Source organism: Scyliorhinus canicula, chromosome 17 (assembly GCF_902713615.1).
Source record: "Scyliorhinus canicula chromosome 17, sScyCan1.1, whole genome shotgun sequence".
In the NCBI taxonomy this organism is placed as follows: Eukaryota; Metazoa; Chordata; class Chondrichthyes; order Carcharhiniformes; family Scyliorhinidae; genus Scyliorhinus; species Scyliorhinus canicula.
Genome location: NC_052162.1, coordinates 56,919,163 through 56,946,222, shown reverse-complemented (window position 1 = coordinate 56,946,222; position 27,060 = coordinate 56,919,163). Strand labels below are relative to the sequence as shown.

Here is a 27,060-nt window from a genome sequence, read left to right as displayed (position 1 = left end):
ACACGAGGTTTTTGTCTCCGCAGACGGGAAACCCCTTCCATCAGCCCCTTTACTCCGCCACATTTTAGATAAAGCGAAGGACAGGACCTTCGGCATCATAAAGGTTAGAAGCCACCATAGGTCATCCCCCCCTGGGAATGTAAAAGCCGACGCACTGGCTAAGGCAGGTTCCAGGCGAGGACACTTGTGGACACCCCCAGCTAGCGCACCAGCTAGCGCCCCTGTGAGCGCAGTTCAAGTCTCACAGACCGATATCAAGGATTTAGCTGAAGCACAGAAGCAGGATGAGGATCTCAGGGAGATTTTTAAAGGCAACTTTGTGCCTCAGTTTGACAAATTTAGACACGCACTGACCACACGAGGGTGTGATCATCAAGGACCAGCTTTATGTGGTCCCGCAGCAGGACAGGAATCAAATGATTGCTTTGTTCCATGACGGGCATGGACATCAAGGAATCGACACGACCACGAGGCACCTCAGGCAGCTCTGTTGGTGGCCTAACCTAAGGACAGATGTAACCCAATACATCGAGAATTGCCTTATTTGCGCCCAGAATAATCCGGAGAGGTATTCTAAAAAGGCACAGCTTCGGCACACTCGACCAGTTAATGGCCCCTGGACAAACCTCCAGATCGACTTTATAGGACCATTGCCCCCTTGCAGGAATGGCTATAAATACGTTCTGGTGGTAATCGATACCTTTACCAAATGGGTAGAGGCATTCCCCTCTAGAACGAATACAGCTAAGACAGCTGCAAAGATCCTGACCCACCACATCTTCACGAGATGGGGTTTACCCAGAAGTATAGATTCAGACCAGGGATCTCACTTCACAGGACGTGTCATGAAGAACGTCCTGACTATATTCGGCATCAAACAAAATTTTCATATTGCGTATCACCCACAGTCCAGCGGGATTGTAGAGCGCATGAATCGGACCCTAAAATCCACACTTAGAAAAATGGTTCAAGAAAACAACTCAACATGGGATTCAGTGCTCCCATTTGCACTCATGTTCATCAGAAATACAGTTTCAACTTCCACAGGATACACACCACACACACTCATGACCGGACGCCCTATGAAAGGTACAGAATTCCTTTTAGGACTGGACATGACTAGCCCCGAAGTGACGGCCCTCACACATGAAAAGGCAGTTAAAGACCTGGTTGAGACTGTGAGGTCTGCACAGATCGCAGCTGCAGTTCAACTAGGGAAACGGCGTAGACAAAGCACAGCATGCTTTAATAAGACCGTGCACCCCACAGAATTCCAGGTTGGGCAACAGGTAATGCTATCTGTATATAACCCCAGCAGTTTTTTGGCACCAAAATATTCCGGCCCATATTCAATTTCGGATAAAATTAGCCCCTCAGTTTACAAGATAAAATATCCCAATGGAAAGAGCGCGTGGTTCCATATTCACCAGCTAAAGGCATATGGAACACAGTCCAACCATGCACACCATGTCCTGCTAGACGCAGCAGAACACCTCGCCCCACCCACTAGAGACACGTTTCCACCATCCCCCTCACAGACCAGTTCTTCATCGGACTCGCCCACGACTCCGCCCACTGACCACAACAGACCACGCCCCGAACGCCCACAAGCTGCCGCAGCAGAGACAGCGATACAGACACTGACTCTGAGGACAGCCACAGCACACCACACTACAGCCCACACTGCAGCGACTATGACCCCGACTCCAGTGACCCCATGGAAGTCACTTATATTAAAAACCCAGACCCACCACCCAACCCCGACAATACCCATTCACTTTTAGACCCAACACTCTGGCACAGGGACAATTCGTACAGACTTGTCCGCAACGACGAAAGTGACCCCCGGTCACATAATTCAAAATTCATGCCTGATCCACACAAGGGTGTGGGATCCGGGAGAGCAGGACGACACGGTGTCTGAATCCCGATACGGGAACCCCTTTGTGACCCTGTTCACAGAGACAGAGGAAAAGTGAGGTGTCCAGATGATGTAAAATAGGAACCGCTTGAGGGAAGCGATGTCCTTTCTGATGGAACCTGCACGTATGTTTTGTTTGTCAGTTTATGTTTGTTTGTATTTAATGTTATTGGTTCAGTTGGAGGCTGGACACCTTCTTTTCAGCTGAAAAGATTGTGACCACCTCGCACGCACTTTAGCTTGCCCGCCGATACCTTTGAAAACTTCGGTTCCCAACCCAATGGTTTGATTGTGCCCTCACACGCACACTAAGTTTATCTGCAGATACCTCTGAGAACTTCAGTTCACTGTTTTCAGATGTTGGAGCATCTTGGCTCCTCCCTTGTTTTTAGGTGCCCCTCTATTCGGCGAATAGAGGCTGCAAATCCACGGTAAACACATTCTTGCCCGTTTAATCCAGGTTACTCAGGCAGTGGACAAACGGCACTGAGGACCCGCCCTGTCTGAGAACCCACTTTGGTCAGCCAAGCTCGGGTATGGCACAGCACCTGAAGACCTGAAGAAGGAGCCGTGCTCCGAAAGCTCGTGTTTGAAACAAACCTGTTGGACTTTAACCTGGTGTTGTAAGACTTCTTACTGCACAAAATTTATGACATGGTACTCCATGTCATATGTGATTGAATCACTGCTAGTGATTGCAATCCTCTGCATAATCGTACAGACCCTCGGGTTGAGGAAGTGGAAAAGGAGAGCCTCCCGTTCCTGCCCCTCAACCATCTATGGAGTTCAATCCCCTATTTTCGGTTTCCACCAATCCCCCCAGCCCCTCAATGAATAAAGCACTATGTGAATAAAAGATACCCATGTATTATATTGTCCTGGACTCGACTGCCGAGTCAGGAAATGTTATGTAATGTGGTATGAATGAATAAGGTTTAGACTGTAATAAAATGTTTAAGGTAAGATAAGGATAGTTGTGATAAGTAGAGGTTCCCGGTTTTGGTAATGCATGTCCCCTTTGACATAGCGCCAAGTAGAGATGTCAGGTAAAAAAATTTCTTCCCATAGTCAAGGACAGAATAGACGCCCAGGAACTTGCCGAGGTCAGGGAACACAAAGAAGGCACCCAGAAGCAATTGAAGCAACGTGCATAGGTGATCCTTCACAATTTTTTATTGTGAGGATCACAAGGAGGGAATGTAGCCACCTAAGATGGACACTGGGCTAACAAAATGGAGAACTGCTAAGACTGTAGGGAGAAAACAGTTTTAGCCAGGACAAGCAGTCTGCAAAGGCTAATTAGCATTCTGCATGTAACGAAACTAGTTTATGGCCAGGTGGAAGATCTCAACCAAAGGTGTAAATAGCAAAACACTTTGCATAGTAATGAGGCAATCCAGATCTGGGCACACACAATAGCAACATTTGGGTTTGAATGGATACTTTGAGTGGACGCCCAGACGAAACGGCACCAGAAGTATCCATCACAAAAGACCCTAGAGACCGCCCCACCCATCGAGAAGAGACCCTCAGATTGGGGGATTTGTAGGACATCGATTGGGAAATGACCCAATCGATACATGGCAGGTAAAGGCCCGCCCCGAAAAGGCACGGACATTGGGGGACCTATAAAGATAGATCCCGCACATGGTTCTGTCTGTTTTGCTCCGGCTCTGCTGTTTTTGTGCTCCGGCTTGGACTGCTGTTTTGACTCCGGCCCAGATCTGCTGTTGTATCCTGACTCCGACTCCAGCCGTTGATCCTGTCTCCCATCACCAGCCGTTGAGCACCAGCCATCGTTCAGTAAGTGCCAAAACGACGCTCGCTACGTGAACCCGGCATTACTTATACAGTATTCGACTATTAGTGAACAGAAGGTGCAGCCCAGAAAGGAACAAAGGCCTTGTCCCCTGACCTTGCTGGTTCCTACTTAGATAAATATTTAGTCGTTTAATAGTAGAAATAAGTATTAGTCTTTAGCGTGTGCATGCGTATTTATTATATTTGTATAATAAATATTGATCGTTTGAACTTACTGATCGTGTATAGTTTTTATTACTTTGAACCTGACCTTGAAATACTTGTGAGGTGTCTATATACGGCATCTGGCGACTCCGAGCTGAAAATACACACACAGAGCTGTAGCAGTGTTAAGCACACGGCCTTTAAATGGAGGCGTGTTAATACACTCCAATAAACGCGTAATACACTCAAGTAAAACGTGCAACACTTCTCACTGGTGCGTCAGTGGCTGTAGCCATCAGCCACAGGGCAACCAGCGGCAGTATCCCCGTCACCGTCCTGCCATGGCAGGGCGGCTGACATGTTGCATCCAGGGGTGGGCGACCCACTCCACTCACTCCCTCTCCCGCCTCCTTCCTCTCTTCCCCCCCCCCCCCCCCCACGTCTCCCTCTCTCCCCCCTTCTCCCTCTCTCTCCCCCCTTCCCACTTCTCCCTCTCTCCCCCCCTCCCACTTCTCCCTCTCTCCCCCCCTCCCACTTCTCCCTCTCTCCCCCCCACTTCTCCCTCTCTCCCCCCCTTCCACTTCTCCCTCTCTCCCCCCTCCCACTTCTCCCTCTCTCCCCCCCCCCCACTTCTCCCTCTCTTCCCAGCCAGCCAGCACGACTGGCTGACGACTTTAAAAAGCAGATGTGGACGGCGATGGCGTCATGACTTCGGCCCATTTGGGCCGGAGAATAGCGGGGGTGCCGGAGAATCGCCATTTTGTGTGCATCAGCCGATTCTCCGTGTTTTTGCGCACAAAGCACGATGAAACAGATTTGGCCGTTTGGGAGAATAGCGGGAGCGCATCGGACCGGCGTCGCGTGAAAAACTGGCGTGGCCCGCTATTCTCCCAACCGGCGTGACATTGGAGAATCACGCCCTCTGTCTTTTCATCTGTGTCTCAAGTGGTTCATTTTATCACTAGCCCCAAGTGAATGTGAAGTCAATAAACTTGTTATGTCGCCTATCCAAAGTCAGTGCTGCAAGCAAGCAATGTTTTCGTTTTCAGCATTATTCGCATAATTAGGCTGAAGGGTTGAGCGTTCAGTGCTCGGGGAAGCTTGCCACACCACAGGAATGGGAGTCTGGCAACTCCATGAGCAATTTGAGTTGGAAAACAGTGCCAAAAGGGTGGGTGGATGCTGTTGGTGGGGTTGGGTGTAGGGGGGCTTTACTCTGTGACTGGCAGTGATGTAGGGTTTTCAAATCTGTGGCCCACAAAAACGTACCAAACCAGCGATGCCTATAAAAGCTGCTGGTTAAACTGTTTTTCACCTGGTACAAATAGGAAGAGCATGTAAATAGGGACGTACAAATTGTGCAGGACTGGGATTTGCAAATCTAAGCAGCCGACCACTGATTTTAGGGGGCCATTCTGTGCACCCATTTACAAGAGATTTAGGCATCCCAAGATGCACCCTTCCAATATTCAACATTCTGCTGCTTGTTTTTCAGTTGAGAAACGGACAGGCAGCAGTTGGAAAATGACGTCTGTTAGTAATTAGGATGTTTACATTTTTTAAACTGTGAGCACAAATAATAATTAGAGGTGATGCCCTCAAAATTCATTGCCTCAATTTTATTTTTACCTCTCTCTTTTTTAAATGGGTCCTTAAAATCAAGCAATTTGACTAAGCTACAAGTCACCTCTCCTAATATCTCATGTAGCTTGGGGTTAAATGCTGTTTGATAACACATCTATGAAGTGCCTTTGAATGTCAGCTATATAAATGCAAGCTGTTGTTGATTAGTTTGTTTTTAAATTAACTCAGTTACAATGAAGAAAGGCAATAAATTAAATAAACTTTCTCCAGTCTCTCGGAAAAGGAATATCTCCATTTCTCACACAAATCTCCATTTTAACATTCTTGGTTTTGTAGTGAATGAGGTATATAAATGCAAATCGCCCTCCCATTATACTTGTAGGGCTTTAATGACACTACAATGCATTCGCAATCATGGTGTGCACTGTGATCGCTCATCAAGTAATGTTGAAAAGCCAGTCAGGCACCCCAATATTATTTTATAACTTGGTGCCCACTTTTCATGATTCTTCTCTACATTCCTGTTCGATTCCCGGCTGGATCACTGTCTGTGTGGAGTCTGCACGTCCTCCCCCTGTGTGCGTGGGTTTCCTCCGGGTGCTCCGGTTTCCTCCCACAGTCCAAAGATGTGCGGGTTAGGTGGATTGGCCATGCTAAATTGCCCGTAGTGTCCTAATAAAAGTAAGGTTAAGGGGGGGGTTGTTGGGTTACGGGTATAGGGTGGATACGTGAGTTTGAGTAGGGTGATCATGGCTCGGCACAACATTGAGGGCCGAAGGGCCTGTTCTGTGCTGTACTGTTCTATGTTCTATCCCTTCACTGGTCAGTTGCTGCTTTCCATCAAGATGGGTGAGAACTGACTGACAGCATTTCAAAAGTTCAAATCTATCTGCCCTTCAACAAAGATATCTATATGGAATTAATTCCTACTAATTTCCTGCAAAGAGTTGCTATTTCAAAGAACACAGGTTTAGAAAACGATGGCACATCTATAGTGGTGTGATATAGTGATACAGCACAAATGTCGATGGCCTCCTGGAGTGACACTTTCATAAGTTAGCTTGCAATATCAAACAAGCACATTTGAAGCACATATCTGCAGTACGGAGATCAGGTATGCAATCTATATTAATTGAGCTTATGAAATTAGTAAGTTATGCAGTCAAGTTTAATTTAATGACACCAAATAGATGGTGTATCCAAGGGATCCCTCTTGTCCAACGCTCGCTCATATTTTTGCTGGGTTTCATGAGAAAAGCATTTTTGATGGAATAATACCGTCCCTGTGTATTTTTCCAATATGCTCCATCTAGTGTTCAAAATCACTTTTGAGATGGATCAGTCTAATGTGCTCCCTTTCCTTGACATGGCAGTTGAGAAATCCACTCCTGGATTCTCCATTACTATCTACCACATGCCTACCTTCAGCGGTCAATATATTTCAGATAGCTCCACATGCTGTAAGTTTGGAGCTATAATCTTATAGAGTGCCTGACCCATTTGTTCATCTTGCAACCTTTGTATAGAAATAGAGCACATTAAATCTACCCTGCAGGACAACACTTGTTATTCTGGTCAGATCATTGGTTCCTGTGCATTGTCCAAACCTGCAAATGGGTCAAAGGCTGCCACTTTTGGACCTGGAAAGTGCCTGGCCTACTTAAAATTACCCTGGAAAGGCAAAGTTCCTAAAAAAAGTCAACAGGTTAAGCAATGCGATCACACTGTTCCTATGCTGAGACTACATGAGCGGTACTTTCCACTAACAGGATGCTGTCATCAGTCCAAAAAGATGTCTGTCCGCCACACAATTAATTGATGCATTTATGAACTTCAGTGCTGGTGCAATGCCAGGTATAGGCCATATATCCCAATGATTGGCTGATCGAATCAACCAGCATGTTCCTTTTGTTGTTCGTAATATTCAAAGTATAGATCGTACTCAACAAGGCCACACTTTTTAACCCGAAACAAAGGGCAGGATTCTCCATCCCACCCCATCCTTTTCTGGTGCATTGCACCTCCGCCAGCAGCGGGATCCTCCTTCCCGGCAGCCGGCCAATGGGGTTTCCCATTGTGGGCATTCCCACGCTGTCGGGAAATTCGTGGGTGTTAAGAGCGTTGCCAGCGAAACGGAGTATCCCGCTAATGGAGAATCCAGCCCAAAATGTCTATTGTTAGATGCAATTGAGTAGCAGTTGCTGAACAATCCTGACTGCTTACATCTACACTAACAACTGATCAATCAAACTCATAATGTTGCTCATTTACGCTTGCGGGAAGCAACATACTTTCATGGACAGGGACCCATTCTCTGCACATAAAAGGATATGTTCAAGCTATGCCCTTTTAAAAAAATTTCCGGGGAGCTTGTGAAGCCTATAGTTCCCTGTGGCTTTGACCATGATAGCACTTTGGCCAGAGTCGACTTGCCAACCAACCTTTTTCCCCCAAATATAAGTTGTTGTGATTGTTTGAAATTTGGCATTCTTATGTATCGTTTTGTTGAGAGCAAGATAAAAAGCTTCGGCAAAATGTCTCTTTTCAGCAACATTCATACTGTTTTTGAAACATACTTTCTTGATTACCATATTTAGACCCCCCCCCCCTTATTCATCACAACCAGGTCAGTATGTAATGCCTACCTGGTCTTACATCCATAATGTACAGTGATTCTATTGCCTAATCACACATAATGAAATCTGTTTCTACTGCTATAATTATATTTATATCAAAATTGCTGCTTCTCGTCCTTTCCCATTTTCTCGGTCATCACTAACGATGTAATAGTGTGTAATATTTATCCCAAATATAAAACCCAAAATAAATTTAATAGTACCTAATGTGTATTATCATGTGGTGAAAGATATAGCCATTCAGATAATCTAAAATAAAAGTTACATACTTGGCTAAAATGGTACATAATGTCCCATGTTGGAATTTATTAGGAGAATTAAGCTGCCAATCTCATAGAAATATGTGGACACCACAATGGGTATGAAAAATTTCTCTATAATATGGATTAAGGGTATTCTCGTCTGATCTTCCATAATTTTCGATTTGAAGGAAAGTTTACTCACCTGACTGACTACGAGTCCTGGTTTTCAACACCACTGGGATGAAGTCCTTAAAACTATTTTTCCCTTTTCTTAGAGAAAGATCTGGGTAAGAAGGAAACAGACGCAAAACATAATGAAATCAAAACATTTCACATTTCTTCAAGCTCTTTTTCTACTAATCAAAGTTAAGCAATGTTCGAGCTGGGGGATGGAACATTTCCCATTCCATCACCCAAGTATCATTTCCCCAGGACATGTGCAACAGAGATAGGTGCAGAGTAAAACTGCTATTGTTCAGCCTCAGAAATGCATATTAAATCCAACCTCGCATCTTTTCCATTTTGCATATCAGTTTGAGCTGGTGACTAAAATGAGAAAGCAAACAGTCTGATTAAAATTTATTTTGCCAATTAAAATTAGACCTGAATTTCCTTGATGACCAATATTTGAATTGAGACTAAAGTTCAAGACAAAGACTTGAGACTAAAAGTAAAATTATTTGTGGAACTTACAGAACATAGGCTTTGGTATAGATGTTAGAAATTGAAGTCAATTAATGTGATTCAGGTTCAGTGAATTGTTTCTTTGTCTTTAGTTTTTCCAAAACTAAAACCAACGTATATGCAGAAATTATGATTTTAAAAAGATTTAAAATTACAATTGAAATTATGATTTTAAAATTAGCAGTAAACTTCTTCTGAAGATGACATTAAATGTACAGCATAGAAACAGGTCATCTGGCTGAAGCTGGTCTATGCCAACGTTTACACTCCACACCTTTCAATTACTTTCTTGTTCATGCATTTATTTATTTGATAGTCTCCACATCAATGCATGGATCCGTCAGGTTTCAACACCGGGACATCTGGCGCATCCCAGTCTGCAAAGTGGACAGGGCAAATGATGCCCAGGTGCTCCAGGCAATCCAACTCTGCATCAACCTTGCGGCGCAGTGAGTATGGTACCGGCCAGGTACAGAAATAGTGGGGTTGTGTACGTGTGTCCACGCTGATTTTAGCCACTGCGGGTGCCGGGACCATTGATGAAAACCTCTGGGAACTTTGTCAGCCCTCCTGTGGGGGTACATCCGGCAGACACTGCCAGTCCAACTTCAAGTGGCGCAGGTGGTCGTGGCCCAAAAAACTGGGGCCTCTACCGCAGAATACCACCAAAGTCAAGCATGCTGACTGGTCCCCATATATCATGGGTACTTGGGTGGTGCTTTTGATGTCCAGAGAAGCCAGCCTGGCATCAGTGTCTCGAAGGACCAAGGTCTGGAGGCCAGACTGGATCATGGCAAAGACCGGCAGTTGATGACTGAGACTGCCACTCCGGTGTTGAGCTCCATTTCAACGGGGTACCCATTGACTTGCAACGCTATACTGATGGGCAAGACTCTGGGAGCTGTCACGCAATGAAATTGTTGGTAGGCATCCTCTTGATCTTTGACGTAGTATGCCTGGCCTCTAGGGGAGTGGTAATGTCTGGGGGGGGCTTGCGGGGAACGGCATCTTCACGGGCTTGCCTAGGGCCCCGGTCCCAACATCTGGTTGAATACCATCGTGGTATTCTGGTTCGGGGGTGTTGTCCTGGTCAATCCCGTGTGTGCAATGGCGATAGCCTCTGTTCCTGCAGCGGGCCCTGCCCCGAGGAGGCTCGCGTCCTTCAGGTCCAGTCACGGCCTGCCGGCGGTCGCTTCGATGGCCGAGGATCAGGACTGCCATGAGCTGAAGTTCTCGGACCCGTAGCTCTGCACTCTCCCAGGAAACGGCGATGTCCATCACCCTCTGGAGGGTTAAGTGAGTCTCCGTCAGCAACCTTCGATGGGTGCTGGTGTCGCAGAACCCACAAACAAAACGGTCCTGCAGGGATTCGGACGTGTGGGCCCAAACTTGCAAGTTGCGGCAAGTGTTCACAAGTGCACCAAAAAGTCGCCATTGGACTCTCCCTGGACCTGCGAGGCCGTGAGGAAACGATACCTTCGGACTATAATCGGGGGTTTCAGGTTCAAATGTGCCTCGACCAAATCCACTAATGTGGAAAAAGACTTGGGAGTCTGGCCTGTCTGGGTGAGGGAGACTCTATCAGCGAGTAGGTCGGCCCAACTGTGGTCAGTAATATCACGGTTTGCCGCTTATCCTCAACTATACATACCATTTTGTTGAGAGAGTACGATATTTTTTCTCTCCAATGCCATAGTTGAGGATTAGCGGCAAACCGTGATATTACTGACTGCAGTTGGTGGGCTGACCTCCTCGCTGATATCGTACACTCACAACGTACTGGATCCAGTCATCGCTAATCATGTCAAATTGTTCAAGTTTCCCAACGTGTGGTTGGAGTAGAGGCCTCCCTCGGCGTGGACGAAGTGGGTCGGCGGTATAGTACACGATGCCTGTGGCAGTTCCATCCCATCCTCATCGGCAATATCGAATCCAACAAAAGAGATGCAGGACTCTATAGCGCAAGGCATACATCCCATGAAAAGAGAAGTATGAAATGTGCACCGGGATAAAATAAAGAATTACAAGATGAGGACAGCCAGAATTCACGAAAACGTAGCCACTCCCAGCTCACCATGATACTTTTGGATGAATGCACATTGGAATTGGTCAAATCTGCCTACAGTGTAATTGAAGTTTCAGTAATGAAATTCAAATACAATTTAACACCATGGATTTATGGGCAGCACAGTAGCATAGTGGGTAGCACAATGGCTTCAAAGCAGCAGGGTCCCAGGTTCGATTCCCGGCTTGGGTCACTATCTGTGCAGAGTCTGCAAGTTCTTCCCGTGTCTGCGTGGGTTTCCTCTGGGTTCTTCGGTTTCCTCCCACAAGTCCTGAAAAACATGCTGTTAGGTGAATTGGACATTCTGAATTCTCCCTCTGTGTACCCGAAAAGGCGCCAGAATGTGGCGACTAGGAGCGTTTCACAGTAACTTCGTTTCACAGTAACTTCATTGTAGTGTTAATGGAAGCCTACTTGTGACAATATTATTATTATAATATATTTTTTTTAAAAAGCTGGACACAAAATAACATTTAAATATGATCTATTGCAATTCCACTCCTGCCCAATTCAAAACTGATCACCATATTGAAAATCTACTGAAGAAGTACAGTAAAATTAATACTCGCAGAGTGGAACTGTGCCAATTTAATTCCCCTCCCAGAAACCAGCTCAAATAAGTTCTCAGAATAAGTTAACTGTCTGTTTCTTTTAGTTAGGCAATAATAAATTGTGGATTGGTAATCTAGCAAGGAGTTACAATATCTGAGCAAAGGCTGGAGTTTCCTAACCTTATCAAGGACAGATATCAAAATAAATACTGCCTAGCCAGAGAATGAATTTTTTTCTGGAGGCAAACATCAACAACTTGCATTTACATAGTACCTTTAACATTGTGAAACGTGAAATGTCCAATGATATTTCACACAGCAAACAAAATTTGGCACCGAGCTACGTAAGGAGGTATGGGGACAGGTTACTATCAAAGTCCTACAGTTCAGAAGGAGTCATTTGGCCCACTGCATCTGCAACGACTCTCTGACAGGTCCTCTTCCCCACTCTATCAGTGTAACCCCATCTAACCTGCACATCCCTGGACACTAAAGGACAATTGTTATCATGCCAATCCACATAACCTGCACATCTTTGGGTTATCGGAGGAAACCGGATGATGAATAAATAAGATGTGGTGCACGTTGAGGAACAGGCAGCAGAGTTTTGGATGACCCCAACGTTTAGAGGGTGGGAGATAGGAAGGCAACCAGGAGAGCATTGCAATAGTCAAGTCATAGGTAACAAAGGCATGGAAGAGGATATACATAGCAGAGAAAGATTAGGAATAGGGAAAGGAATGAGAGACATATTAGTGAGACAGAGAAAGAGTAGGAACAGAGAGAGAGATCAAGAGATATGGAGAGGGAAATTAAGAGGGGGAAGAGAGAGATGAGACATGAAGACAGAGATCAGACATCTGGTGGCAGCTATGGTGTGAGTGATCGCACACAGGGCAGCTCCAGCTTGAAGGCAAAGGAAAGAGCTCTTTTTACCTGATATTGGGTGTAATTTTGACAAAAAGGTGTAGTTGAAGGTCGGAGGAGTAGTTTCCCCGAGAGTTGTATGTCCGCTGGTAACCAAACCCAGCAGAAGATGGTGAGAGACCTGGCCAAGGAGTTGGAGGAAAGATGTAGCGCAGCAGCTAGTGGGAGGATGGCAGACAGGGAAGGGCTTGTACAAGTCGGAAAGCCCCAGATGGAGCAGTTGATGGCTTTCATCAAGGATGAGTTTCACCAGCAGAGGAAGATGTGGGAGGATCGCTTGAAGGCCATCGAAGGGGCTGTGGCACCCCTGAAGAACTCAATGGAGGTGGTGGAGAAATGTTTGGAGATGCAGAGGTTGCCGATCCGAGAGATCGAAGGGATGATCTCAGATCACTGCGATCGAGTGGTGGCATTGGAGGCGGAGGTGGGACTCTTAGGAGTCCTTTGCAAGACATTGAGGGGAAAGGTAGAGGAGCAGGAGAACAGTTCAAGAAGGCAGAACTTGCAGATAGTGGGCCTGCCTGAAGTAGTGGAAGTTGTGAGTTCCACATGATACGTGTCAAAGATGCTGGCGGGGCTGGTGACAGAGACGGTGCTGGATAAGGCCGCTGAAGTGAACAGAGAACACAGGTCTATGAGGCAGAAGCTTAGAGCTGGGGTGCCGCCACGGGAGATGATTGTGAGACTCCACAAACGTGTGGAGAAAGAGAGGATCTTGCTTTGGGCTTGGGAGAAACGCATCTACAAATGTGAGGGGAGCAAGGTGTGAATATATCAGGATATTTCAGCCGTGTTGGTAAAATGGTGTGCAGGGTTCAACATGGCCAAGGCGTTGCTGATCGGTGGCAGATCAGGTTTGGGGTGCTGTACCCGGCGAAGTTATGGGTGACGTTTGAAGGTGGAATGAGTCTTTGGGTGGGGAAGGGTAAGGTCACCAGGGAGCCTTCGAGGGAGTGGCAATTTTAATGAGCAAGAAAACGGGGTTTGTGAGCGAGAAGGAAATGAGGGACCCGGTGGGAGATACGGGATTGTGAGTGGGGTATTGGAAGGGACGCCGGTGGTGTTGGTCAATATATATGTACCTAATTGAGATGATGTGGGTTTTATGACTTGGTCATGCACCAGTTGATTATGAAAGATTTTAACTGTGTCCTAGAGCTGAAGGTGGGTAGGTCGAGCCCCAGGTCGATGGGTAGGGTACTAATGGCAAAGGAGCTGGGTGGATTTATGGAAAGAATGGGTATGGTGGATCCATGGCGTTTTAAGAACCCGGGGTGAAGGGAGTATTTCTTTTTCTCACATGTCTGAAGGTATATTCAGGATTGACTATTTTGTGATGAGCGGGAGATTTTGGTTGGGGTGGAAAGGGCAGAGTACTCGGGGAAAGTGATTTTGGACCATGCGTCCCACTGGTTGGAGATTCAGCTTTGACTGGGATGAGAGCAGAAGCCGGGGTGGAGGTTTCATTCGGGGTTGTTGGCGGATGGAGGCTTTTGTAACAAGGTGTGGGCGTGGCGGGATGGGGGGGGGGGGGGGGGGGGGGGTGATAAAGGATTATGTGGAGTTGAATCAGAATTGACAGGTGGCAGTGGCCATTTTTTGGGAAGCGCTAAAAGCGGTGGTCCGGGGGGAGAGTATCTCGTTCAAGGTTCACGTGGATAGGGAAAGCAGGGAGGAATATAACTGTGCAATGAGCGAGAAAGTGGAAGTGGACAGGGAGTACTCAAGGGTGCCCACCACGGAGGGATTGGCGAGGAGGAGGATGTTACTGGGGCAGTTCGATAGGCTGACAACAGGAGGGCGATAGGGCAGCTGCGTGAGGGCCAGGAGGTTCAGTATGAGTATGGGGAGAAGCCGAAAGGTTTGGAAGGGGTTCCCTAGGTTGCCGAGATACACCCTGCTGGAACGACTGCTGCTTCTGGATGTAGGAATGGAGGGTAGAATTGGAGATATATACAGGTGGCTGGTAGAGCAGGGAGGTGAGCGGGTGGTGAAGATTAAGAAAAAAATGGGAAGGGGAGTTGGGAGGGGAGATCAATTTGGGAGTATGGAGTGAGACACTGTGTAGGGTAAAAGTAGCCTCCTCATGCGCAAGGATGAGCCTGATACAGTTTAAGGTCATACTCAGGGAACATATGACTCGGGCAAGAATAGTGTTCTCTTCCAGGGGTTTTAGAGGAGTGTGAGAAGTGTGTGTGGGGGCCACCGAATCACGTGCACATGCTCTGGGGTTGTGAAAAGTTTAATTTTACCTCACCTAACCATTTGGGCACTAAGGGGCCATTTAACATGGCCAATCCACTTAACCTGCGCATCTTTGGACTGTGGGAGGAAGCCGAAACACCCCGAGGAAACCCATAAGGTCACGGGGGGAATGTGCAGACTCCAAACAGACAGTCACCCAAGGAGGAGTTGAACCCCGGTCCCTGGTGCTGTGTGGCAGCAGTGCTAACCGCTGTGCCACCGTGCTGGATTTCTACTATTTAAAGTATTGTCCCGGACAATGGTTACAATCTTATACATCTGTGCAAGATCATCTCTCAATTGTCTCCTATGTAGGCTGAAAGGTCCACCTTTCTCCTATCTTTCTTCATAGTTTAAGTAACACAGAGGGTCTGCCTGGGAGTTTTCTCTGCAATGTTTCCTACATGTGATTAGAGGACTATGAATTTCAACATTATCATCTCTGACCTATATTCTGCTGCTTTCGCTATGTCTTTCAACATCCTATTGATGTCTTTTGGATTGTTGTTCTGCACTGATTAAATATGCTTAATGACAAATATGTAAAGACTTCTACATTCTTAATCCCACCAAAATGAGTGGGTTGAACTCGGTTAAGAAGCTGACACCGAAGAACCCCCAAACCCAGTTGCAATCTGCCCACTTTTCCAGTTCAATGGAGGCAGGTCAGGGGCCAGGGCAATCAATTTGCTCCCAGAAGCTGGGTTGGTCATTTAAATATCTTGATGAAGCTGTGGAGATTTTGTGGAGACTTGATGTCTGGTCAGATGTTAGACCACACTTGGAGTATAGTGTTCAATTCTGGTCGCCACACTACCAGAAGGATGTGGAGGCTTTAAAGAGGGTGCAGAAGAGATTTACCAGAATGTTGTCTGGTATGGAGGGCATTAGCGCTATAGAGGAAGCTATGAGTGCTTGAATAAACTTGGTTTCTTCTCACTGGAACGACGGAAGTTGAGGGGCAACTTGATAGAGGTGTACAAAATTATGAGGGGCATAGACAGAGTGGATAGTCAGAGGCTTTTCCCCAGGGTAGAGGGGTCAATTACTAGGGGGCGAAGGTTTAAGGTGCAAGGGGCAAGGTTTAGACGAGATGTACGAGGCACATTTTTTTTTTTACACAGAGAGTAGTGGGTGCTGGAACTCGCTGCCGGAGGAGGTGGCGAAAGCAGGCACGATAGTGACATTTAAGGGGCATCTTGACAAATACATGAATAGGATGGAATAGAGGAATACGGACCCAGGAAGTGTAGAAGATTTTAGTTTAGACGGGCAGCATGGTAGGCACGGGCTTGGAGGGCCGAAGGGCCTGTTCCTGTGCTGTACTTTTCTTTGTTCTTTGGTGTCTGTGCCTGTGACCTTTGCGATTTTGAGCTCCAGGCAGTCCTGAGTCTCAAGCAAATACCTAATTAAATATAGACATTCACAGACATCCAGGAAAATTTACACATCTCTTTGCTTAAGGATAGACCATCAATAAACTTAATAACTGATTCTGCCACTTTTCAATGACAGATGTTAGACTAACTGGCCTGTAAGTTCCAACTTTCTGTTTTCCTCCTTTCTTGATTAATGGAGTTACATTTATGGTTTTCCAAAGCTGGGACCAAACCAAAGCCTAGGGAATTTTGGGAGATTAAAGCCAATTTATCCACTACCTCTTGCAGCCATTTTATTTAAGATCTTTAAGGCTATCTGGTCTGGGGCACTTGTCAGCTTTAGTCCTATTAGTTTTCCTAATATTTATTCTCAACGCAGCCACACAAGAAAAGTTTAGGGTTCCCATACCTCAGGCAATCCCCCCCCCCACCGTTTCTCCCATGAGATTCACTCAGAATCCCTTACCCTATTCCGGCGGGCAGATATGGCGTTTACCAGCTTGTCAATGGCATCTGACCTGGATAAAACAACCTGGCTGTAATATCACCGTAATGGCTTCAATCTACAGTAGGTAGGTGGGAAATTTTATAACTCCATGGTTTCCCGTCACGAGTTAAAAATCAACCGTCACAAATTTCAGTAATACAAGACATGAATTATTTTCTCCCATTTGTCATGGGATGATCCTTCAGCTTTTCATGCAGTAAGCCAATTGCAAATGAACCTAAAGTCAAATTATCACCATGTGTAAATATAGGCTCAGACTTGTAACATTCTGTTCTCCTGTTCATAAAAAAAGAATGACTATATACATTAATTAAATCTGCATCCCCTCTGTGCATGAAAGAGCATGTAATTCGTGTGATACTACAGATCAGTCCTACCTTTTTCTCGTATTACTGTTCTAGAAGGGGATTCAGTCTTTGGTGTCCTCAGCCGTTTGCTTGTTCTTTCTCCATCAGCTCCTTTGGATGAACAGACATCTTCACTATCTCTCCGACTCACTTCGAGACTGCTTGACCGTCTTTTGGATCCCTGCAATTTACATTCAACTGAGGTCAAGTTTACATTTTGTAGAATGATTATTTATCAGACAAATCAATCATTTCAGTTTATTTTGTTATTAATTGAAATTTACTTCTGCATTTATTCCCCCACTAAAATAAAAAAAATGATGCATTAACAACTCAGAACACGGCTAAGTGGCAGCTTGCCCTACTCCATTTACTATTGTTGCAGTCAAGATTGCAATTTTTGAAGTGGTTCATCAATTGACGGCAACTTCAAGGAAGTGCAACACTGTCTCACAGTACCAGTATTGATCAAATATGAATCCCATTACTGCTTATCTTCCTATTTCCACTTCCTTTTTTTCCTAGTTCCATGATGACACTGGCAAAAATATCTCAATTAAGGGTTTACCATATAAATAGAAAGAAAGGCTAAGGATGGTTAGAAAGAATTGCAGTTTATTATGTACTAAGGATGCCACAAGAAACACTTCAAATTCACTTAATTCTCTGAAGCGCAGCCACTGTTGTTTTCTCAGCAATTGCAACAGCTAATTTGTTTGATGATGTTGGTCGAGAGGTAAAGTGATATCCAGAAGAACTTGCTTTTCAGCTGACCAGAATTAGCCCAGCAATTTTTACAATCCACTATCTCGTGTGTGTACAAAGATGGAATCAGGGAATTACATTTTAATAAGTCAGTTTTAAATAACATGAAGTATTTACACCTATATTGGTTTATATTACACTTAAACAAGGTACAGCATATTAGTGCTGGGGAATGGAACTTTCCATTTCAGGCACAGTGTCAGCATCAAGCAGTCCCATATCAGGAAAGGAAGCTCCACAAAGTATGCCCAACAATATGCTCAGCTATAACATCATGATGCAGTACAGCATGCCCCTCATTTCCTATTTTGTAGGCCAGTCAACTTCTGCCTCTCAGAACGAGATGCAAATTTAGTGCCATGGTTTGGGGCAGTTTCTTTTTTTTAACTGTATGCCTGGATTAATAGAGGCTGTCAGATAGTGGAGTTTGTTTTATCTGCATTTGAATTCAGTGTTTAGCCAACAGTACTACACAAGCCTCTTATGCATGAGTTATATAACTGGATTACAACATGATTTGAAATACTGTGACAGTATGCGAAGGGCAGAGAAAAAAATTGCATAACAGCAATCTATTTTTATGTGATAGTTAAAAAAGCGTTGCTGCTGACAAGCACAATAGAAAGGTAAGTCGATGGCTGAGGTGAGATCTTACATATGTAGCAGTTCACCCAATCACACATGAGAGGGTTTCCCAAACTGGGATTGCCATGAATCCATCCATGGTTTCAGCTGTGGGCCAGGCTCATGCGTAAAATTTGAAAAATGCTGTGAAGCTGCGAGTGCAACCAGAAGCTGTTTTTTTTTACCCGCATTGGCAATGATAGGCTTAAGTCAGCCTATGAACAACCAATGCAGTGAGAAGCCAGACTCTTATTGGACATCGGGAACAGCGGGAAAGTAATCCTCAATGGTCCAGGCTAGGAGAGTGGATGGCAGAAGCAGGTAGGCACTGGCTATGGAGAGGGACGGGAAGTGGTCCATGGTTGCGGGAGGGGAAGTGGCCATGGAATGAGAGAGGTAGTGGACTTGGAACAAGGGTGGAAAGAGGCAATGGGACTAGAGCTACAGCAACCATGGGATGAGGGCGTTAGCGGCCATTGGGTGAAAGATATAGGGCAGGATTCTCCAGTACCCGGCGGGTGGGGGGTCCCGGCGGGACGGAGTGGCGTGAACCACTCCGGCGTCAGGCCGCCCAAAAGGTGCGGAACCTCCGCACCGTCAGGAGCTTGACCGGCGCCAGAGTGGTTGGCACCTCGCCGACTGGCGTGGAAGGCTTTTGGCGCCGTGCCAGCCGGGGCCGAGAGGACTCCGCTGACTGGCGCGAGTCCGGCATGCGCGGAGGCTGACATGGCCGACGCGTAGTAAAAGAGGTGCACCCACGACACAGGCCTGCCCACGGGATCGGTGTGCCCGATCACGGGCCAAGCCACCGTGGGGGCACCCAAGGGGACAGATCGCCCCGCGCCCCCCCAGGGACCCCGGAGCCCGCCCACGCCACAGGTCCTGCCAGTAAGGGACCTAGTTTGATCTACTCCGGCGGGACTGGCAAAGAACCAGCGGGACCTCGGCCCTTCGCGGGTCGGAGAATCGGGCGTAGGGGACGGGCCCGCTTCGAGCGGCCGCCGACCGGCATGGCGCGATTCCCGCCTCTGCAAATCTCCGGTGCCGGAGAATTCGGCGGACGGTAGGGTGGGATTCACGCCACCCTGGCGATTCTCCGACCCGGCAGGGGGTTGGAGAATCCCACCCATAGTGCCTTGGAAAGAGTAAGAAAGAGAAAGAGAGAGAGAGGTAGAGAGCCTGAAGAAAGTGAAAGATGCGTTGTGTATGAGCGAGAGAGACACACCAGAGGCAGGTGAGTCTGTGTGTGAGACAGTGTGACAGCGTATTTATGGCAGTGGTGGAGCGCGTTTATGCGTGAGATTAAGTGTTGCTGTGTAAAGAGGAGTGGGTGCGGAATGAAAGAGGAGATAAGTGTGTGCGCGAGAGAGCGGGCGAGGCAGGTACGGTTGAGTATGAGAACTGTGTCCTATGACAATGTGTGGAGGGGTGTTTGTGTATGAGAGTGTGTGTATTTTTGAACCGTAACCCCGAGTTCTGGACTCTCCCACAAGAAGAACTGCTCCGCTCTACTCTGTCAAGAACCCCAGGAGTCAACAGGCACCTCTTACCGCTTGTGGATACATGCCTAGCCTAATACAACCTTTCCTCATAAGACAAACCACCCATCCAGGTATAGTGACAATGGTAAACCTTCTTTGCACTGCTCCTAACTCAGAGTGGTGAAAGTGTGGTTGTGTGAGAGAGAGCGGGAATGAGTGAGTGTGTGAGTCTGAGTGAGAGAGAGGTGCGAGTTTGAATGTGTTGTATGATGACAGAGGGGGGAGAGAGGAGAGAGAGAAAGTATTTTTGTCTCTGTTCATTGAGTGAAAACGATGACCTGATTGGAACAAAGTCCCGTGACGAATGGGTTTAGCCGGGTGTTTCCCAGCTCCCGCAGAACCCACACTATCTATTGGCACTCAGTTTCAATTCAGGGCCGCAGGGACGAAGTCCCCGCTGAGGCCCGCGCTTCGTCCCCTTTTCTGCTCGTTGGAACACCTCAGTGCAGGAAGAGATCGGGGGGGGGGGGGTCATTGTTAAATGGTGTCTGATCTCTCAATCCCCATAACCCCCCAAAGGCCCAGCTCACATAAAAGGGGGTCCTCATGTGGGCCCCCACTTCCCACCTCACATGGGCAAGGCACCCTCGGGCCCGATTCCTGGGAAAAATGCCAGCCTGACACCGTCACTGTCAGCTTGACAATGCCCCTGCCAGTGACACCCAGGAACCTTGGTAGTGCCAGGTGGCACTGCCAGGTGCCAGACTGGCGTTTGAGGGTGCCCATGTGCCAGGGTGCCACCCGTGTTCGTCCATCTGTTCCCCGTTGTGGGAACTAGCACCTGAGGCCCGGTGTCCTCGGTAGATCCGGCGAGTGCATATTAGGGTGAGACTAGCTGTCTCGCTCGAATATGCAGATTTTCAAAATACTGATCCCCACCACAACGGCAGGATTCAGATCACGACGTCTCGCGAGATCACATTAAACTTGCGAGATTGTGGTGATCCAGGTAGATTGCCGGAAAGAGGGATCTCCCGGTATCTACCGGGCCTTTTGGGCGCACCCTGGCATTAGATCACGGCCCAGAGTGTATGTGTGATAGGAGAATCCAGGTCTCCAGCAGCACGCCTAATATTAAATAAATATGAGCAAAAGAATCAGCATCACTCTACCCATACAAATTGACAAAAAGGTAGACATAAAGGGCGGGATTCTGCACTTAATCAGCGGGGCGGGCAACTCGGCGGGAAGGAGTGAGTGAACATACTCCGGGTCGGGCCCGCTCCAAAAGGTGCGGAATCCTCCGCACCTTCAGGGGCTAGGCCCGCCCGGAGTGGTTTGCGGCCACGGCCGGCCGCAGGGAAAGGGCTTGGCGCAACGCTCTCATGGACCTGCGCAGGCTGGCGCGAGTTGGCGAATGCGTGGGAGCGCCAGCCGTGTGCTGGCATCAACCCAGCGCATGCGCAGGAGGGTTCATCTCCGCATTGACCATGGCGGAGGACCACAGCAGCCGATGCGGTGGGAATATAGTGCCCCCACGGCACATGCCCGCCCTCGGATCGGTGGGCCTCGATTGCGGGCCCAGGCCATCGTGGGGCACCTCTCGGGGCCTGATCCCCCGGCGCCAATCCCGAGGCCGCCAGGTCCCGCCGGTAAGGGCCTACCCTAATTTACGTTGGCGGGAACTGGAAAAAACGGGCTGGCCACTCGGTCCATCACGGGCCGGAGAATCGCCGGGGGGGTGGCGGCCGCTGCCAGTGGCCGGCGCGATTCCCGCCCCAGCCAAATCTCCGGTGCCGGAGAATTCGGCAGCCGACGGGTGCGGGATTCACGCAGCACCCTGCCGATTCTCTGACCCAGCGGGTGGGGTCGGAGAATCCCACCCAAGAACTTTTTGAAGGAGAAAACTTATTAATTATATTAAATGCATGCATGTTAGAAATGGAAAATAGGGCAGCACAGTGGCACAAGTGGTTAGTATGGTTGCCTCAGGGCGCCGAGGTCCCTGGTTCGATCCCGGCTCTGGTCACTGTCCGTGTGGAGTTTGCACATTCTCCCCGTGTTTGCATGGGTTTCACCCACACAACCCAAAAAAGATGTGCAGGATAGGTGGATTGGCCATATTAAATTGCCCCTTAATTGGAAAAAATGAATTGGATGCTCTAAGTGTATTAAAAAATATATATAAAAAAAGAATGGAAAATACTTTTGCCAAAAAAATTACACCATTTTGTCGATGCCAAATCCCATTCTGAAAACCAATTCAAATTTTTAGCCCATTGATACAATAAGCTATAGTAAAAAAATACTGAAATTAACACCTTCTAATTAATGCGCTGTGTTACAGAACTCTTATTTCATCATCTTAATTACAGTAACAATTGTCACGAGTGACTGACTGCAACGTACCTCATCCTTATGTTGTATAGCTTAAAATGCTGGACTCTACACAAGTCAAGTTTTACATGTCCATCATCATGCTTTACTGAAATTCATCACTGGTTATGCATTTATGTTTTGTACCTTTGCAATTTTTTTGTTCAAACTCAGTAGCTGGATCAAGATTTTGATGACCTGAACTTCAGGCTTACAGGCAAGGAGAGTGTGTGTATATATAATACACGGCTGAGATAGGTTGATTTTTAAACTATGGTGGCATCAAGGACTATGGTCAACAGGCTAGAAAGCGGAGCTGATGTGGCCAAGATCAGATAAGTCATGATCCTATTGATTGGTGTGACAGGCTCCTGCACTTAGTTTTTATGTTATTGTAATACGGTTTAATTTATTGCACACTGCATTGTAAGATATTTTACTCATTTTAGGATCAAGCTGTAGTAATAATGACAAACAGTCAGATTCTGAAACGAACACAACTTCTGGATTCTGCACATGCGTAGTTAAATCCAGAAATCCAGAAGCTGTGTCACTGATTCTATGCTCAGTAGCGCACAGATGAATAGCAATATCGGAACTGACGCTATAGTTCACTGCAAAGGAAAACTTGAAAAAGTAGCATCTTGTTAAATGAGGTATAATGACTTGTACTTATAGAGACGTTAATAACATTAAACATCCAAGGCACTTCATCGGGCACAAAACACAATAAGACAAACACCGATGTCACAAGGTTGTTACTTTTGTTAGGAGTTTCTTAAATGATGATAGTGAGGCCCGAGAGGTTTGGAGAGGCAATACCAGGCTTAGGGCCCTTCCAGCTTGAAGCAAAGCTACCATGGTAAGGTAATTGAAATTGGGGGGTGCATAAGCCTGAATTAAGTGATTGTAGGTATCCTGAGAGCTATGGGCTGCTGAAGATTATAGAGTTGGGAGGGGTGAGACCAGGGTGAGATTTGAAAACTAACTGTTGATGGAGTACTACCTTCAAAATTACTGCTGAACAGACTTACTGGGCAGGACTCTCTGGTGTGGTGCGCCCCGGGATTCTCCGTCTCTCAAGCCGGTCAATGCTGTTTCCCATTGTGGGCAGCCCCACACAGTCGGAAAATCCCCGGGCTGCATGCAGGTGTAATGGAGAATCCAGCCCGCTGTTCCTCGAATATAAAAACTTTCCAATAGGATTTTTAAAAATCAGCCAAATCACAGTGGACCATCATTGAGGATATCGACACCATGGTGCAGACAATGAGGAGGAGCCAGTTAACACAGAGGCCCCTGGAGCTCACTCCAGCTTCCTCTCCATCCCACGTAGACCCCAAGGGCCCCATGGGCACCTTCAGGGAGGGAGAAGTGCTGGAGGCCAACCTGGTGCCTGCGACCAGGGAGATAATAGCGGTCTCCAGTTCTCCCAAGACCCCTCCTCGTGACACTGGCACATCTCAAGGGCAGCAGACAGAACAGGGTGGCACGCCAGTAAGTCGGCCAGGGCCGTCCCGGCTCCAGGCCCTCAGGCATCTGCCAAGGCAACAAAGGGCATGGAAAGCAATGCTGTCTCCACATCAGGGCACACCTAGAAGTAGCAGACCACTCAATATCAATAAGATTGAGGATCACGGAAATGTGCATGAGGATGTGAAGCAAAGCTTAAGAGCCAGAATGAATGGGATACATTAGTGGAAAATCACAAGTGGAGGAGCTTGTTATTGAAGGATAATGAACTTGCTGAGATAAGGGAGTTGATATTTGAAGTTGTGAGCCGACTCATGACTGTAAGCCGAATATCCTTGAGAAACAAGGAAGATGGCAGATGACAGGATATGAAATATGGGAGCCGCTTGCAACTATGGCTAACACCTGCTAATTACGCTAAGACTGCTACATACTCATGTGCCAATAGATAACCCCAAAGTCTGTAAAATTATGTACTGGAACTATTGCAATAACAAATTTATGCTTTGTAATGGGGGCGAGCTCAAGTGAATGTAAGGGACAGCCCCCTAATAATACATATAAAAAAAGGATGTTTTGAGCAAAACTTTGGCACTCTCCGAGGTGATTCCCCGGAATACCTAGAGAGCGCCCCGATTGCAATAAAGAATATTCTGAAGTACGAACGTGTTCGAGATTGTTTCTTCCGGACTGAGAGACAAGTGAATTAGAGACGTATTCACATGCACGGAGGACTATCTGTAGCTAGGGTCAATGAAAATGACAATTGAGCACTATTAAATCATTTTACACGTGATACATGTGAAACCTGTCGACGTTAATCTTCAGAGCGGACCTGCCTGCACCCCCAACCCCTGCTCTCCCAATCCCCCGGCGCATAGTGGTCCAATATCAACCCCCCCCTCCCCCCTCCCATGCAGACTGTTCAGAGGATGGGTGTGAGCGCGCTGTCAGCAGGAAGACAGGAGTCATACTTTAGCATAAACTGAGGAGCAGCAACGTTTACCTCACAGCAAGTGAACCTCACTCTCCTGCTTTGTATATTGACCCGCTGACATTCCTGACACAGGCCTCGCATCCTGGGGTGATGTTATACAGACCCTTGGAGGTGGAACATAGTAGTCAAAATATGTGCGCGTGTGTGTGTGTGTGTGTTTGTGTGTGTTGGGTGGGGGGAGGGAGATGACGGTCAACACCTATAAAAGTGAGTGTAGATGAGGGCCTCCCTGGTCCTCCGGACATACCAGACCCTTGCCGCTGCCTGTCATCCATCCTCCGTCTCTTCCTGCGGCTCTTCCTTGGGCTCTTCCACCATCCACTCCAGTTCCACCTCTTCCTCCTCAGATGAGGCCACATGTCCCTCCTCCTCCACTGCATGTCACACCGCTGTTGTGCCAGGTTGTGGAGTGTACATTCGACCACCAGAGAGCAGGAGACCTTCTGGGGTGTGTACTGTAGTGCACCAGAGAAGTCCAGGCATTTGAACCGCATTTTCAGCAGTCCGATGCACCGCTCAATGACAGCACGGGTGCATGAATCTTGTTACATCGGGTCTCTGTCTTCGGCCTCCGCACTGGCGTCATCAGCCAGGACCTCAGAGGGTATCCCTATCCCCCAAGAGCCCATCAGTCATCCTGGGATGGTCCTCAAAGACTCCAGGGATCTCCGAACGTCCCAGGATGTAGCAGTCATGCATGCTCCCTGGGAAGTTTGCACACACATGCATGATCCAGAGATGGTGGTCGCACACGAGCTGGACATTCATGGCACGGAAACCCCTTCATATTTATGAAGGGCACTCTGTAATGCCCCGGTGCGCACAAGGTGACATGCATGCCATCAATTACCCCCCTGGACATGGGGCATCTCAGCAAAGGCAGAAAATCCTGCTGCCCAGGCATCTTGATGGGCCTGGTTCTGCTCAAATTTGATATAGTCAGCGGCTTAAGCAATACAGGGCACACGTGACCTGTAGCTTGTGAAATGCCAGGCAAGTCCCCGCTCGATCCCTGGAATGAACCCGTTGCACAAGGGTTCAGGGCTGTGGTGACCTTCACGGCCACGGAATGGGTGTCCTCCTTCTCCACAGGGTGCCACGTCCACGAGGACATGGCACAGGTGCCGCACAGTTTATTTGTTGCAATGGAATCTTCTGCGGGGCACATGCAAGTACACCTTGGGCCATTGCCAGCATCCTCCTCTGGGTCCCTCCTTGGCCTGATGGGTGGCCAGGTCTTCAGGTTATGTTGCGGCCTTCTGCATTTGTGTTGCTGCCTTCTCCAGCGTCTGGCACCTGGGCTGCACCTTGAGGGCATCCTCTGCAGGATCATTAACACCAGTCATTCTGGTCTCCAAGTAATTGGAGAAGGAGAGAGACAGAAAGACAATCAATTAGGTCTTCCACCCTGGGACCCTCAAATCCCCCAAAGCCTCCCCCCATCCTTAACGTGTCCCGCCTTGCCATCAGCGAGCCAGTTGTGCTGGAGAAGCTTGCTCTGCACACTCATCCCGGTCACAGCAGGAACTCTTAGAACTCAGACCCCTACCAGGAACATTAAGGAGACCGAATTCAGGTGCCTTCTCCTGATCACGCACTCATCCCATGGTTGCGAGGACATCCACAGTGCTGAAGCCCAGCCCAGCTCTGCTGATGCTTCTAGAGTCCAGGCAAAGTGTTTCAGCCTTCAAGGTTTTGATTGAAATGCGATGCAATAATCATCATCTGAGACATGGCAAGTGTACCCATGGAATGCACTTGAGAATATTTTGTTCATTAAATGGTCAACAGTAACAAAGATTTGAAAATCCATGCGTAAACATTTCACATATTACACTAACCATTAATCAACAAGGAACATCACTGCTCCAGATTGGTACCGATACAAAAAGCTATATCAGCTCCTTTTCATAAAAAAAACCAAACACATGGAATCACACCTCACAGGTTCCTCAAAAACGGATGATAAGCCTGAGAACATGTCATCATGTCCAGACTTTTGTCGTAGAAATTATCTGGCCATCAATGTGCGACTTGTTCTACTTATCAGTGCAATTTTCCATCCAGGAGCCGCACAAACAGTGACCCAAGCCGGAATCGAACCTGGGACCCTGGAGCTGTGAAGCAATTGTGCTATTTCACTGGTGCTCAAGGTGCAGCTGAACATCTTGCCTTCCAGTGTGTTTAACCTGCGATGACGGACATGCAGCACTCACCACACCAGCAACAAAAGCATCAGCAATCTACGAAAGCAATTCTTTAACAGCGTTAGCAGGAGGCCCAGCTGGAAC

At 47.4% G+C, this 27,060-nt stretch overlaps 1 protein-coding gene across 1 annotated transcript in view; it reads right to left on the bottom strand.

Moving 5' to 3' along the window:
• LOC119951393 (BCL-6 corepressor-like protein 1) overlaps positions 1–27,060 on the bottom strand; it is a 153,321-nt gene that overhangs the window by 62,900 nt on the left and 63,361 nt on the right. The window contains 2 exon segments of the mRNA XM_038774530.1: positions 8,551–8,631; positions 17,084–17,234. Of these exon segments, the coding sequence (XP_038630458.1) occupies positions 8,551–8,631; positions 17,084–17,234 (232 nt within the window).